Source organism: Triturus cristatus, chromosome 9 (genome assembly GCF_964204655.1).
Source record: "Triturus cristatus chromosome 9, aTriCri1.1, whole genome shotgun sequence".
NCBI lineage: Eukaryota > Metazoa > Chordata > Amphibia > Caudata > Salamandridae > Triturus > Triturus cristatus.
Window position 1 is genome coordinate 399,892,188 of NC_140592.1, and position 17,093 is coordinate 399,909,280.

General features: G+C 44.8%; 1 protein-coding gene across 2 annotated transcripts in view; it reads left to right on the top strand.

Annotated features, from left to right (window-relative positions):
• Nucleotides 1-17,093, top strand: part of LOC146798034 (sprouty-related, EVH1 domain-containing protein 2-like) — a 220,196-nt gene that overhangs the window by 147,181 nt on the left and 55,922 nt on the right. For both annotated transcript variants that reach the window (XM_085625268.1, XM_085625267.1), the window contains exons 2-3: nucleotides 7,421-7,595; nucleotides 15,244-15,412. In XM_085625268.1, coding sequence (XP_085481394.1) covers nucleotides 7,421-7,595; nucleotides 15,244-15,412 — 344 coding nt within the window. The remainder of the gene's footprint in view (nucleotides 1-7,420; nucleotides 7,596-15,243; nucleotides 15,413-17,093) is intronic.

A 17,093-nucleotide genomic window follows, 5' to 3' on the forward strand; every position in this document is an offset into this window, starting at 1 on the left:
CACTCATCCATCCATTACCCATCCATCCACCCTTTCACCCTATCCATCCAGCCATTTACCCTTTCACCTATCCAGCCATCCTTTCACTTACTCATACATCCACCCAGTCACTCATCCTTCCACCCATCCACCCTTTCAGTCATCCATCCATCCTCCCTTTCTCTCTCCATCGACCCTTTCACTTAGCCCTCCTTCCTTCCATCCATCCACCCACCCATCTACTCATCCACTCATGACTTCATCCATTGACCCTATCACTCATCCATCCTTTCTCTCATCCATTTATCCTTTCACTCCTTCACTCATCTATTCATCCTTTTGTCCACCTACCCTCCCTTTCACTCACTCATCCCTCCTTACATCCACCCTTTCAATCATCCGTCCATCCATTCACCCTTGCACTTATCAATTAATCAATCCATCCATCATTTCACTCATCCATCCACCCACTCACTCATCATCCACCTTTTCACTCATCCATCCTTTCACTCATCCATCCACCCTTTTACCCATCCAGCTACCCTTCCACCCATACATCCAGCTATTTACCTTTTCTCTCATCCATCCATCCTTCCACTCACTCATCAATCCATCCATCCATCCATCCTCTCTCATTCTCCATCTATTCAATCTTTCATTCACCCATTCACCATTTCACTAATTCATCCAGCCATCCACCCATCCCTTCACTTACTCACTCGCCCACCTTTTCAGATTAATTTTGAGCTGAGAATTTTTGAGAAGAGGCCCATCAAGAACTTCACCCTCGCTGTAGGAGCCATTCCAGGACTGGGGCAGAAGCCAACCAGGACGGAGACAGGATCCACCACAGGGGGGACAGGAGCCATCACAGGCAGGGGGGGGGGGAGAAGCCACCACATGGGGGGACAGGAGCCATCAGGGGGGGGGGAGCAGGAGCCATCACAGGAGGGGGAACAGGATCCACCAGGGTGGGCACAGGGGTGGGCATGCAGTATTCTAGTATCATCTTGGCCCCTCCAGGGTGGGGTAGGGCTCCTCACCCCCTCCTGGACAGGACATCGAGAAGACAGGCTCTCTTTCCAAAATGTTAGTTTTGTCATCCCCCACTGTGATGTACAGTACTTAAAGGAGATACTCCAAGAGAACTGATTTAACTGATTGTTCTCCATACTTTGTTAATCAGTGTGGGTGTGATTGTGCCATTTCTTTATTTATTACATTATAGACTGCATGTTTGAAGAACTGAGGTTTGCTTACAATTTAGTAACAGTAATTAAGCTCTGTGAAGAGAACCACGTGCTGCCTCGGTGTAATCAGGGCGGGCCGGTTCTACGATTTTTGGGGCCCTGGGCAGAAAGGGAATGTGTGAGGCCCCTCTAAATTGCAGAGACATGAACCATTCAGGGCTGTTTGCATAGATGCTCCTGTGCCTGAAGCTGCAGCCCCTCCCTCTCAGTCACCTTCATGCACCTCTTAACAGCTCATCAAGGGCTGAAGGTGTGAGGGTTGCCATCCCGCTGTGCCTCTCCAATGTTGCCGGGTATCTGAGCTTTGGTACTGCATCGGAGTCTGTTACACCCGACCTCAACAGCATCGGAGTCAAGCAGGGAGGTGGGTGGAAGCTGTGCCGGCTTTAGGGTGGTGCGATCGGTGATTACGGACAAATGGCGTCCGTTAAAGAATCCTTCACGGGCAACGGACAGACGGCCGAAATTACGGACTGTCCGTGATATTTACGGACGGTTGGTCACCCTAGCTGCAAAACTGGCCCCCAGTGATAAAACCAGCCCCCACGGCTGCAAACCCCCCCTCCCTCAGGCCCACCAGGGGAAACGCCCGGTGCCCGCTACGGCCATTCCGGCCCTGCCTGTCGGAGTGTCGGTAAGCAGGAGTTATTGCAGAGTTTGGGGGATCCAGTCTGGTATGGGAGCGATTCAAAAGGTGAGGCACTTGCAGTTAGATGGAGTGTCCACTACCCAGGTCCACGGGTGAGTAACTTGTTGCTTCGGCTCAGGGTCGCGGTTAGGCTTTAATGTAACATTTGGCTAAGATGGAGGCCTGAAGGCGGCCTCCAGGCTGAGATTTAGCGTTGTTTCATGGATTCTTGGCACTTACTTTTTAGGGGTGACGTCACGAAAACAGCCATAACCACCTCAATCATGTGTGTCGGTCTTTAAATTGTGGTATTTTCTTTTCATTAAAATTGTATTAGGCCTTACAGTCCAGGAATTATAACTACAATCAGTCTACAGTTCAGAACATTTGCCGAAGCTCGGAAATAAATGTTTAGGATTCTACATGATTGTGAATGGGCATTGACGTTCATTCTGAAAACAGTCAGGTGGAGGGTCTAAAAGACCCCCCCCCCTACCAAAGTCGGTGTGAGGAGAATAGAGAGAGACTGCATCGCGCCAGAATATCTGAATCTTCCCACTACGCAGATCCGCAGTGTCCTGACACCACGATTGAGACTGAGCAGAGCTGCAGCAGATAACACTGCATTTAACAATTCCCTAGCAACAGCGAGCGCTCTGCTGAGCCGTTAGAGGCCGATAGGATTCTGCAGGTGTAAAATGCTCTTTTGGCATGCTTGATGTAAACGTACATATAAATCAGAACCAGACAGAGCCTTTTGTTTTTAACTCAGGTGACGGATGCGGCCTGGGCACACTCCTCTGCCATGGCAGGGCCACGGTCTCACGTATGAGTTAGCCACAGCGGTCTCTTTCAGTGGTCAGAACGTAGGAAAGGAAAATGCGCCCCACGTCTGCTGGTTGCAAAATACAGCAATAATTAGCCCGCCTCTCAAGCTCCTGGGACTCGTTGCCACTGCACCTGTTGCACCATTGTTTGTTAGCATGCCGCCCGAGTGGGTTGGGCCACGTCTGTTTTATGGTTCAGCCACACTACTTTCCTCTGACGTAAAAATGTCTCTCGCACAGTCTGCTTACATGTCTCTTTCGCTGTTGTAACCACTCTTCCTTTTGACTTCGCCACATCTCTCCCCCACGTTTATTTTTATTTTATTTAGTGTATGGCGTGGTCACGTTGCTCCTGTGGTTTGCTCGCATGTCTCTCTTGTGCTTTGGTCACATGCCTCTCTTAAAATGTGTTTCAAGTTCCCCATTGCTTTGGGTACATGTTTCTCTAACAGTTTGTTTCATTGTTCACTTATTAATTGGCCACAAGTTTCTTTGCTGGTCTATTTGTGTATATCATGGTTCGGTCGCATACATTTCTTGTGGTTTGGTCTCATGTTTCTTTTATAGTTTGGTTGCAAATCTCTCTTATCATCTTTTCACGTGTCTATCCTACAGATTGTTCGCACATCGTTCTCATGATTTGGTTATACGTTTCTTTACTGGTGTATTTACATGTGTCATGCTTCGGGTGTGTATAATTCTTACCGTTTGTTCACGTCTCACTTTAGATTTGGATGAAAATATATTATACCTAGTCTCGTGTCTATCCTATGGTTTGGTGACTTGTGTTGCTTACCCTTTGGTCACATGTCTATCTTATGGTTTATTTACGTCTCCTATGCATTGATCATATCTCTTATAGGTTGGATATGTGCCCCTTATAGATTAGTTAGACGTCTTTCATGGTTGGTTACATGGCCCTCTTTCGGTTTGGCTAGTGCCTCTTTTGAGGCTTGTGTACATGTCTCTTACACTTTGTTCTCCTGTCTCTCCTGGGGCTTGGACACGTTGCTCTAGAGGTTCACTTGCATGTCTCTTGTATGATTTGGTCACATCTCTTTTACAGTTTGTTCACATGCCTGTCTTATAGTTTGAGTAAATGTATTTTATGCATTGCTCAAGTATCTCTATTAAGACCTCATCTCAAGCCTCTCTTAAAGTTTGTCGCTATGTCGCAAATAGATTGTTTGCATGTCTCTGCTACTGTTTGGCCACATTTTTATTGCCTTGTCCAACTCTTGTGTTGGTATCAGGGTTCTCTTTTGGTTTATTGACCAGGTGTGGTAACGTATCTCTCCTGATTTAGTCACACCTCTCTCTTCGGCAATGCTCAAGTCTCCCTTATGCTCAGCTGGCATGTTCAATTATGGTTTAGTGACAACACACCAAGGGTTTGAATACCTCTCTCATTTTCTTCTGCCACACATTTGTTTCACAGTTTTGACACATTTCTGTCTAACGGTTTGGGGGGATGCCCCATGCAAGTTAACCGTGTACTGCCAGTAGCACAGCATTCCTTGAACTTACTGCACTGGTGAATGGCCTGCGACCAGTGTGCAACTGTGTGTTCCATTGTGATAGCCAGTCAACCACAATGCCACATCCATGCCTGAGTTACTGCCTCCATCGCAGACAATGAACAAGCATTTTCAATGCAATAGGTCTTGCATTTGCGAGAGTTTAAGCTATTGGCATTGTAAATGACAATGTCTTTTATTTATGTGTTTTTAAAACCAACATACATATAAAAGTCATTGTAATTTATAATGGCAGTAGCTCAAACTCTCGCAAATGCGAGACCACTGTAATGTTGGCCGTGCCCCTTTCTTTAGATGCTGCTCGCCGTATTCAGGTTACAGTGAGCAGAGTCTAAAGAAAGGGGCATGGCCAACATTAAAGTAAAAGCACGGTATGGGGCACTTTCACCCAAATAATAAATAAATACGCAAAGGTTCTGTAGCGCAGCGGCTAAAGTTAAAGGAGACCGCGCTAGAAAATGAAATAAATAAAAAAGCGCTTCTGTTATAGTTAAAGCGGACTGCGCTGTAAATTAAATAAATAAATAAGTGTGGTCGCTATAGTTAAAGCGGACAGCGCTGCAAAATAAATAAATAAATAAGCGCAGCACTATAGTTAAAGCAGACTCGTAGCCATTACCATTAAAATTATAAAAATGGGTGGTGTGCTGTCTTGTAGGAAAGCACGTCATGGGTAGAATAGTGGAAGATCATTAAAGAAAATATTGCTCACAGACCAGATAAAACAGACTGTGTAACAACATAAGTAAAAAGTCCAGTCCTTTTGGGAGGTTACAAATGCAGATAAGGTGGTGCCAAGGAGGGACTACTAGCCTATTTATCAAATCAAAAGCAACGATAACAGGAGCCAATTAAAAAGAAGGACGGGAAATGGGCAGAGCTTCTATTCCATACCTCTATACAGCATGCCTCACAGAGCAGCGCATGCCCTACCGAGGCTCGACCTAAAAAAAGCCAATGTTGGAACAGCGAGAAAAGCAGCAATAGAAGCAGGGACCTAATTAACAAAACACTGCTCATCTTTTCATAAAACCACATCGGACACGCTCCTGCTACTCCAAATGTTCCTCCTTATTTACTTTTTTCATTTATGTGCAGACCTTAAGACTGTGACTACTATATGCTTCAAAGCCTTCAAATGCAAGGCATCTCTAGTTCTGTTCTTTATTGATTTTCTTTCTACTCTCTGAGCGTTCCCGCCTTGTCTATTGGTTGGTACACTGTTCCCCTTTCTGTTTAGTATGTTGTTCCCCTGGGAGTTCTGTTCTTCTCCATATAATTCTCTTCTCCGGCCTCTATCATAATATATTTTGGTCAGTCCTGTGATGTTCAAAGCAGACAATCTGTGCTACATAGATTCCTTTCTGTTCCTCTCCTCACTGACTGCACAACTCCAGGTCTACTACTTGGTTTTCAGTGAATTCATATATATTTTCTCATTCGATGTTTCTCTAATCGAAAATCTCTATTTACCGCCTCTTAATCTATGATTTGATTTTTCCATTTCTATTTTCTTCTCAACCTTATCGGTAGAACTATCATCCTCTGAACAAAATCTGGGTGCAATATTTGACACAATGATACAAGGAAAAAAGCGACTTTTTGTTAGTTGTGGAACATTGGAAAGAGATGACCACACTGCTAAATGCTCTTAGTAGCATTGTGTATGTAAATTGTTTTTGTATGTTTTTTGTCCTGATGAAGGTTGAAATTAAATTGAATATACCAAAACGCAGCATCAACGTTTTAATGAAAGGCCGCTGAGGATACTATGTATATGACAGTGAAAATGATGGAATCATGTGGTGTAGATCAATATAAACCAAAAGGGTCTTTAGGAGGAAAACATGCTTAGGTTGGTGTGCTTGTAAGAGTGTGAGTCTAATGAAAACATTTACACAAAATTCTATGCATTGTTTCCAATACATTGACATTCTGTAAAGAAACATTTGAAATAGATTTTTATAAACTGTTTTAAAAATAAATGTTGTAGTAAATTGGTTGTATGTTTGAGTACAAACAGCACATCAGCATTTGATATTTAGGAATAAAACAATAGCTTTCTTACATTAAATAGCCAATTAATTAAATTAGAAAAGATGAGCTTACTTCGGTTGGTCGTTACCACAAAACGTCAGCTTTTTACTCTAAATTTTCTTCCTCCTTGATTGGATTAATGGATCACTAACGTCTTCTTACATCACCCCTCACTTGATCCTGCCTTGTGCTGGCTCCCCTTTTGTTCATGACTCCAAAACCATTTCTCAACATCATAATTAAATATATTCAAAGGCTTACCCCTTTCAACTTTCCCTCCCAGACTACTCTTAATATCTCATCCTTCCCATCCACTCTGCTTCTCACACTTTATTTCTGGACCCATACCCACCACCCTCTATTTAAATTTTCCATGTTTTTCTCCTCTGGTCATTGTTCCCTAAGCTTCTGGCATCCTTCTAAAAACTCACCTTCTGCTCTCAGTTGCCTTTTACGGTCAATATACATTTCAGCTCTGCAACCCCTCTTAGGATGCGCTTTTAAATGTTATCCAACTTTCAATTTGTTATACTTTTACAATTTCCTAGGCAGCGCTTTTGCAAAAAGTGTTCAGAATTGGCTATAAAGTAGCCTGAGCTTTACAAAAACTCAAACTAAATAAAGAAAGACACAAGTAATTAAATTGTCACTTTAAACTTCCTGATCTGTAAATTAATACGGTAAACTAGCTTTATTTAAAAAAAAAAAGATTTCTACGTATATAGTGGTATTTAAAAAAATAATAATAATAATAACCTAACTCATGTACCTTCTCAAAATAATGCCCAAAAAACAGTTTCTCCAGTTCAAAATGGACTACCTAGTGGCCAAGAACAGACCTTCGGCATTTCAAGGGTACAATCATTTTTTGTTGCTGTTCTGCTTAATGTAAGTTTCTGCTTCTTCGCTTAGGCTGCCCATTTGAATTGTATAGAGTTATGGTTAGGATTTGTGCTATTTTCCCAAATTTCTACACAGCGGTTTGCCAAACAGATACAATTAAACATTTTAAATGACTTGTTAAGCAGCACAAGTTATTTAGAAAAACTCAAAATAAACAATTTAAGTACATGTAATTGAAATATATTTTGTTGTTGTCTGTTCATTGGGTGGATGGTGGTGAACTACAAAATAATTCATCAGGCTTTTTTTTCATTTCAGTTACATGGTCCGGGTTCGAGCAGTGGTGATGACCCGGGACGATTCGAGTGGGGGCTGGGTGCCCATGGGTGGGGGCGGCCTGAGCCACGTCATGATCTGCAAGGCCAAGCGGGCTGAAGACGGGCAGCAGCTGCGGCGGTACCTAATTCGAGGGGAGCGGCTACGCGATCAGACAGTAAGCGCTGACCAGGCTTTCGGGTTTAAGCACAGAAAAGTACAAGAAAATGTATAGAAGAAAAGGTGGATCTTCAGAACAGAGGAGGAACATTTTCATTGGGACAAATACTTAGATCTAAATATGGGCAATATAGCAGCTACAGTTGGGGTACAAGACTACTCAAAAACATGTTTTTGTTTTCATGAAATGTTTAGCTAATTTATTTTCATTAATGTTTGCTTTAAAGTACAAACTGAAGTTAAACACAACTACAGGGTGCGCAAGAACCACACCTGCTACTTGTAGAGGCAACATGATAACCTCTCATACATTCTGCATGTGACTCCCTATGCCACCATACACTCTGGCAGTGCAACTGGAAACCTGACTACAATGCCCATACAATGTCCATTGCAGACAGCAGCAGTTAACATATGTTAAACAGTCTTCAGTGTTTCAGGCCCTATATACATTAAAATTGACCGACAAAGGCCTACATATTTCAAAACAATCCTTCTTGCCCACTATACCATTTGGGTAAGTGTGGCCAAAACTAGGGACGTGTGTAGGCGAGCAGGGTGTCAGTTATCTCCCTCCTTCTCCATTATAACTTAATTGACACACTTAGTTACTTTTCTGAAGTCACCCAACAGTCAGGCACAAAGTCTGACCACACAAAAATGCAGGAATTCATGTGACCACAGTTCACTTGACTCCACCACAAACCAGGCATGTCACAGCAACTCTGTGACTCCCATGGTTGTCTCTTGTGCCCACAAACCTGGTGCACTCCGTTTCAACACTGATAGTTTCATTAACACCATGAATCGCAGAAGACACCCATGCCACAAGACACCCTCAGTGTGGTTCTCTGCAAGGGCACCAGCACATATTAACAGAAGAACCCAGGACACACACATCATGGCCCAGGTGTGCCACCATGGCAATGAGAGGCAACACCTGCGGTCACGCACGTGAGGCGCCTTGAAACCCTAATGGGTGATTAGTCATGCTTTACAAGAAACCTGATTGATTGATTGATTGATTGATTGATTGATTTATTGGGAAACACGCAGCAGAATAGATCCTCATAACCAATAACAGGCAACCGTGTTACTTCACATGGTAGATGGAAGAAGACACACAAAATAAGGCTTACATAACGGAAACGGTTTGAAATCGTGAAACATCGCTTAACAGCAAAAGGTCCTCAGATCTATAATACAAAAGAGCTGGTGAGGAAAATAATGCAAATGAAGGGGTCAACCTCAGGAGATCAGTCCTTTCTCTTTAATTAAATTAATTCAGGTGCGGGAATTACTTCTCAGAGCACGAAGTCCAGTCCATTTTTTTGTAGTTGCCACAAACAGGATTGAAGTTCTTTTAGGAAATACTTAACCAAAGTATACTGAAGCTGATAATAATGGGTGGATGGTGCAAAAAGCCCATGTACTGAATGTAGCATCACACATAATTCCATTGCCTTCAGTATGTTCCTTTAAAGTAGGTCATTGATAATTACACGCCCCACCGGGAGTTAGAAGGCTTTTGCAAATAAACACACATCATCCCACATCATCAGCACGCCACTGCAGCATCACATGCACAGGCATTCAGAGTACTCAGCCAGTGTACTGTTCTATTCATGTTCTAAAGGGGGTGGAGCACTTAGAAAGAAAACTCAAGGAGTATCCTGGGAAGTGGTGACCAAGATTCGATGCAACCAGGTACAAAGTTATGACTTTTGGGCTGGGAACCCCCCCCGGAGCATTACAAAATTGGGGCGGTGGTTACTGGAGGTCTATAACCAGAAGAGGATCTTTGGGGTACCCCCTAACAGAATAGCATCCAAACGGTGAGAGTAGGAAGTGGAGAGATCCAGCTGCTTTTTATGATGCATGGGAAGGTCATCAGATAAAGGGAGAGTATAGTAGACCTTTTCCAATCGTTAGTGAGTGCTTATCTGGAATATTTTGTCGCGTTCTGGATGGTACACCAGTAAACATTTAGATGGGATTTGGCATGTGAGTTTTGATATACTGTCTCATCTTAGATCATGAGGGGACTGCCACAGAGTAGTTAAATATCTCTATATGGTCTATATATTTTAAATCAGGCTAGTATTGTAATTTTGTATGGTTTACATGAACTGCTGACAAACGTTAATAATTATAAAATAAAATACAAATATATAGCAGAAAATAAAAAAAATAGTTACTAGCTACCAAGATGTTGCACGGTTTAACCCAGATATCCAACAATGAGAGATGGAGGGACATATAAGTGTTCTTTTACTTTTATGATGTATTTATCCTATTTTTTTTAAAACACCCCTCCTGATATCTTCATACTTTGTACTGTATGATCAAAAGACAGAACACAAAAAAAGACACAAAACAATAGAAAAGGGAGTGGACCAGCTAAAGGTGGAATAGCTTACAATGCTCATTAAGAACACAAATACAAATCATTGGTTAAGCAGATTCAGCCGGGATGATATAAGTACATAATTGGTTCAATACTGACCTATGATGAAGCATGGACAAAATTAGTTAACCACTGTGTGACATGGAAAATAGGAATGGGTAATGAGGCTTAACACATGTTTGATAAACCCATGAGTAGGACTCGATGGTGAAAATCCAATTGATCAAAATAGTTGTACTGCAATAAACAGAGCTATTAGTGGAACTGTGGACAGTGGGAGCACAGCTGTTGCCCTGAGTAAGTCTCTCACACAACGTTGCATCTTTGAAACCAAAACTTGAAGTGGAAGTTCCACCCAATGCTTTTGTGGGGTACTGTAAGGAAAGGACTCTTTTTGAATGTTCACCCCCATTTTTAAACTCATTCTACTGGTTTATCGACTCTGAGAGTGCACCGAGGCCTCATAGCCAGACTTCAGTGCCAGTGTTCTAACCCCTTCCCTGTATGTCAAAGTGGCTACCCCATAATTGGCAGAGGCTGACTTTCTTATAAGCTTCTAGTATATGGTACCCAGGGCATGTAAGGCAGAGTTTCCCCCCAGGACTGCAGCACTGATTGTACCACCCTGTGTATGATTAAGTACAAAATGTCTCCCAGTCTGCCACTGCAGACAGGAAGGGCAGTGGTAACACTGCTAATTTGACTTTACTATTCAAACCAATGACATAGCCCCCACTTCCCTTAACAATGTGTGTAAGTCTCCCCTTAGGTAGGGAGCTGTATATTATTTAGTAGGACATGTCTCTTTTATATGTATGCCCTAACAGCAAACTTCTAAATTGTTGTTTTGCCATGGGGAAGTTAGAAGCCCCATTGGCTAGCACAGGGTTAGCGGCTGACCCCTCAGCCTGGCAAACTTCTGTATGTGACTACTTAGATGGGATTCTGTAAGGTATCAAATTAATTGTGGCATTAAACCCGACCTGATGACCAAGTTGAATTTAATGTCACGATTGAAGAAATGGAATGTTTACAAAGTTGCCCCTCTGTAACCCAGTTTATCCAGGGGCCTCACATGGTTCCTGGCCACCAGATTGCTTTCTGCCCTCCTGTGGTGGCGTATGAACTTCTTTCAGGCTTAGGAACAATAGCAGCTTGCTACAGGGAGAGGTGTTGCTTCCCCTTTGCAGGAAGTCACTCAGAGTGTTTGCCCAAAAAGCGAGTTTCAAAGACGATGCTGACTTTGGTGGGAAAATGGAGATCACACCACTGAAGGGATGCCATTTGTTCAGGTATACAGACTGGCAATGGGGACAGAGATGTAAGACTAGTGCTCAAACCAGTTTTCCAGTGGGCGTGTAGTCCACAGGTAGCCACACATCTAGTGTGGCTACCAAGCTCCTAATATCCAAGGAAGGGTTCAGACATCTTGAGAGTGGACAGAATAGTGCGCTCTGGAATTGCTGGAAGTCACACATAGCCGGTAAGCCATTACCAAGAGGGAGGGGACCTGGTTGCCCATTGGCTAGAGACCTCATCACCCCCCTCCGGGCCCTTTCTGGGCATACATATGGCGCCCCAGGCACTCTGAACCTCAGATCACTAAGAAAGACTGGTTTGTTGACCCCTGGACTTGGTAATGAGAGGTTGTACTGTCTGCTGGACTGAACCTGCTGCACCTTGGGTTAGCAAAGAGAGGACTGTGCCTGTGGCTCCTGGCTTTGGGAAAAGTTGCTCTCAAGCCCCACACAAAAGAAGTGACTTCAAAGGTCATTTGGCTGACCCCCTGGAACCAGCACCAGTCCCATCAAAGCTGAAGTCTCCCACTATGGGAAGTCAGTAGCCACATCAGAAAAATTGTAGCTGACTGCCATTTGGTACTGCAAGAGACTGATCCTTGACAGCTAAAAGTTGGACCAGAGTCAGCTGGACCTGGGAGTATCATCTGAGTCCAGATTGGTCTCTCAAAAATGACGGAGATAGGGCAGCTATGGTATCATTACAACACTGCTGTTTCACCGCAAGTCATTACATCGCATGCATTACAACGCATGCGATGTAACAACGCGTACCATTACTACACATACCATTACATCGCATGCACTTTTACAACGTATGCGATATAATGGCTATCAACATCTTTGTGAGGAAACTGAGGCTCTTCCGTTTCCTCACAACGACGTTGTGACGTGCACTGCCCCTCAGATGACGCTGGAACCAGGAGAGAGGAACCATGAGGAGAGAGAGGTAAGGGGGATTGGGGGTAGGGGGAGGGTCATGCTGGGTGTAGTGTTTCAGTGTAGGGAGCGGACTGGGGGCGGGGGAGGGTCGTGCTGGGGGTAGTGTTTTAGGGTTTAGGGTAGTGTTGTGGTGTTTGCATAGTGTAGGTAGGGAAGCGTTGTGCTGGGTTCAGTGTTTCAGTGTAGAGAGGGGACTGGGGGGCGGGGGAGGGTTGTGCTGGGGTTAGTGTTTTAGGGTTTAGGGTAGTGTTGTGGTGTTTGTGTAGTGTAGGGTAGTGTTTTAGGGTTTAGTGTAGCGTCGGGTCGTGCAAGGTAGTGTTTGAGTGTAGGGACCGGACTGGGGGTAGGGGGAGGGTTGTGCAGGAGGTAGTGTTTTAGGGTTTAGGGTAGTGTTGTGGTGTTTGTGTAGTGTAGGGTAGTGTTTTAGGGTTTAGGGTAGTGTCGGGGGGTCATGCAGTGTAGTGTTTGAGTGTAGGGACCAGACTGGGGAGGGTCGTGCTAGGGGTAGTGTTTTAGGGTTAAGGTAGTGTTGTGGTGTTTGTGTAGTGTGGGGTAGTGTTTTAGGGTTTAGTGTAGTGTCGGGGGTCGTGCAGGGTAGTGTTTGAGTGAAGGGATCAGACTGGGGGTAGTGGGAGGGTCGATCTGGGGTAGTGTTTGAGTGTAGGGACCAGACTAGGGGGAGGGGGAGGGTCGTGCAGGGGGTAGTGTTTTAGGGTTTAGGGTAGTGTTGTGGTGTTTGTGTAGTGCAGGGTAGTGTTTTAGGGTTTAGTGTAGTGTCGGGGGGTCGTGCAGGGTTGTGTTTGAGTGTAGGGACCGGAGTGAAGGTAGGGAGAGGGTCGTTCTGGGGGTAGTGTTTTATAGTTTAGGGTAGTATTGTGGTGTTTGTGTAGTGTAGGGTAATGTTTTAGGGTTTAGGGTAGTGTCGGGGGTCGTGCAGGGTAGTGTAGTGTTATTGGAGAGGACTGGGGGTCGAGGGAGGGTCGTGCAGGGGTACTAAATTAGGGTTTAGGGTAGGGCAGGGTAGAGTCACTTACCTTTCAAACTTTTTCTATGAGTATACCTTTACCACGCATGCCTTTGCGTTGTAATGGCATGCGTGGTAAAGGTATAGTCGTAGTAAAAGTTTGCGATGTAATGGTATGTCGTTGTCATTGACATCACATAGTAATACCCGCATTGTAATGGTACGTGTGTATTAATATGTGATGTAACGAGTCATAGTTGGATTGCTGCCTGTGGGGGGGCTTTGGTATGAAGAAAGGGTTCATTGGATCTTCTTCCACACTTCACGAGGGCCATGCTAGATTTAGACTAAATTGACCATTTAGCACATTGGCAAATCTGGAAGAAGTCATAACAGGAATGAAATTCAGGAATATAGTGGCCTTATTTGCAAAGTTTTAAGGAGAAGAGTGGAAAGGTATATATTTTAAATACATTAAAAACCTCGAGTGTAGTATTTGAGGCAAGCATGTTTCAACAGGTGGAGGTTCTGGAGTGGAGGAAAAGAAGCGACGATTTGCGTGGGGCAGGTCAGGAATTTCTTCACATAAAGGGAGATAAACAAATGAAATTGCGCAGTACGCAGTACGAGTTCCAGGGTCACTTCACATACAGATGACATACAGAAGTCCAAAAGGAGAGCCAATGATGAACTGGAACTGAAGTAGTTCATAAAAACAGGGAAATGGGCAGAATAAGCTGGCCCATCTGTCCTTATACAGCCTCAGTTGTTTTCACATTTGTGTATCTGTGTAAATTACGCATGTCCAACATATTTTCTATTCGACAACACTGATTTAAAACACCTCCTGCAAAATTTAAGGGAGATTATGAAAAAAAATTCCAGTGACCTCAAAGGGTGGTGAAATGGGTGTGGCTAGATGAAGGCTTCAGGTTCAGTTTTCTCTAGAAAGTGTTTTATTTCTAGTTATAATGGAGTATGAAGGATTGACGGATTTAGGGGCTGATTACGATGTCGGTCGGAAAAGCTCCAAACAGGATTCGGATTTTCCTAACCCGTGTCGGAACCAACTCAGAGCCATTTCTGACATACCGATTACGATGGATTGGTAATCTTCTGTTTTTCCTATTAGGTTTTGACTGGCATTCGGAGACTCCGAGTCTGTCGGAACCGAATCATACAGGTCTATGGACCGTGTTTTCTCATGACGTATTACAATGTCAGATTTGGACAGCCTTTCCGAATCGGTCAGTCGGACACAAAACAGCTGTCGTAAACTGATTTTGGGGCCTGTAGCAAGCCCCCCTTCACCTGAAGGCATCCGGTTTGGGCCTGTGGGGGTACCCATGGGACACCTCTTTACAAGCATACACAGTGTGGCAGTCACAATGGGGTACCCGCTACAGGGTGCAATGTTTTCCACAAGCAACCCTTTTTTCAATGGAAGCATGTGTTGTTGGTCGGATCACAGACTCCCATTGAAGTCAATGGGAGTCCGACCGAACAGTGTTCGGAAACATCATAATCGGTCGGTCGGACTTCCTGAACCTGAGTTGGTCAGAACCGATTCTGACAAGGAGTCGATCGGAATGCTTTCCAACCGACATCGTAATGAGGCCGTTATTGTTTAGACCTGACATGTATATAGGGATGCACTTAAATACTTTGCATGAGAAGCTGGGACACAGCCTCACTGAATATATTAAATGGAGTATATCCTGCCACCCCCCACCTCGAGGCAAGGTGCAATAATTATATTTATGCTTAATTTATGTATTGGAAATCTGGCAATTCTAGAGTAGAACAGACTTCCCCTTCTTCCAGAGGCAGTTTATCAACGTTTCTATCTTAGCGGATAAATATCCCATATGTTTCCTGAAGTACAAGGTCAGTTTGTCCGTCTGTTGGTGGATCTCTGTTTCTCCCTCCACGTACTGGATTCAAATTCTTTTCTGAGTTAAGATGAACACCATTTGCTGGACTCTATTTTATGTCCATTTTTTGTGAAGCTTACACTACCTTCTCTTGTTTACAGACCATCCTGGAGTGCGTACTAAAGAAGGACCTGGTCTACAACAAGGTGAACCCCATCTTTCACCACTGGAAGGTGGATGACAGCAAATTTGGCCTGACGTTCCAAAGCCCTGCTGATGCAGTGACGTTCGAGAGGAGTGTGCAGTCTGCCGTGGAGGAGCTCGCTGAAGGTGGGGACAGTACCTACAGGTGCCCCAGTACCACCTGCAGGCACATGGCCTCAAGTGATCAATGCTTCTGGGAGCAGTGTATGCTCAGTCCTGTAGACTGTGAAGCAGTGCATCTCTCCTTCTGCAGGCTGAGGGCTATAGGCAAAGCAGTACATCTCTCCTTCTGGAGGCTGAGGGCTATAGGCCTAGCAGTACATCTCTCGTTCTGCAGGCAGAGGGCTATAGGGGAAGCAGTGCATCTCTCCTTCTGCAGGCAGAGGGCTATAGCCGTAGCAGTACATCTCTCCTCCTCCAGGCGGAGGGCTATAGGCGTAGCAGTACATCTCTCCTTCTGCAGGCAGAGGGCCACAGGCGAAAGTGCATCTCTCCTTCTGCAGGCTGAGGGCAATAGGCGAAGCAGTACATCTCTCCTTCTGCAGGCAGAGGGCCACAGGTGAAGCAGTGCATCTCTCCTTCTGCAGACAGAGGGCTTTAGGTGTAGCTCTGCATCTCTCCTTCTGCATGCTGAGGGCTGCCGGCTTAGCAGTGCATCTCTCCTTCTGCAGGCTAAGGACTATAGGAGAAGCAGTGCATCTCTCCTTCTGCAGATGAAGGGCTATAGGAGAAGTAGTGCATCTCTTCTTCTGCAGGCTCAGGACGATAGGCGTAACAGTGCATCTCTCCTGCAGGCTGAGGTCTGTAGGAGAAGCAGTGCATCTCGCCTTCTGCAGGCTGAGGGCTATAGGCTTAGTAGTACATCTCTCCTTCTGCAGGGGGAGGGCTATAGGAGAAGCAGTGCATTTCTCCTTCTGCAGACGGAGGGCTATAGGCGTAGCAGTGCATCTCTCCTTCTGCAGGCAGAGGGCTATAGGCGTAACAGTGCATCTCTCCTTTTACAGGCAAAGGAGCTACAGGCGTAGAAGTGCATCTCTCCTTCTACAGGCAGAGGGCTATTGGCTTAGCAGTACATCTCTCCTTCTGCAGGCAGAGGGCTACAGGCAAAGCAGTGTATCTCTCCTTCTGCAGACAGAGGGCTATAGGTGTAGCAGTGCATCTCTCCTTCTGCAGGCTGAGGGCTACAGACGTAGCAGCGCATTTCTCCTTCGGCAGATGGAGGGCTAAAGGCGTAGCAGCACATCTCTCCTTCTGATGGCTGAGGGTTATAGGCGTAGCAGTGCATCTCTCCTTCTACAGGCAGAGGGTTATAGGCTTAGCAGTATATCTCTCCTTCTGCAGGTTGAGGGCTATAGGCAAAGCAGTGCATCTCTCCTTCTGTAGGCTGAGGGTTATAGGCCTAGTTTGGAGCAGAGTGTGCCATCCTGTAGCTTGCTGATATCTGTATTGCTCAGATCAATGTATGTCTCCTTATTCTTGCTTGAAATGTACCAGTGTCCCCTCCTTCAAGCCTGGGTCCATGCTTTTAAATGCAACACTATCCTCCTCATGCTGGGTCAAGTCACACAGAGCTTGTGCAGTGTGTATTTATTCCCACATGTTGTGGCGTATGCTTTTTAGAATATAGTGTATCTTCTTCTGCAGAATACTCTCTACATGTTTTGGAGTAGTATCTGACTTCTATGCAGGTTGAGGTCTATAATGTAAATAGCAATAGGTGCCCAAATCAAGCACCAGTCTGTAGTTCATTAAATCTTAGGGGCCTCTTTTAAAGGCTGAGCTGGAGGTCTGTAGTTCTTGGGGCTTT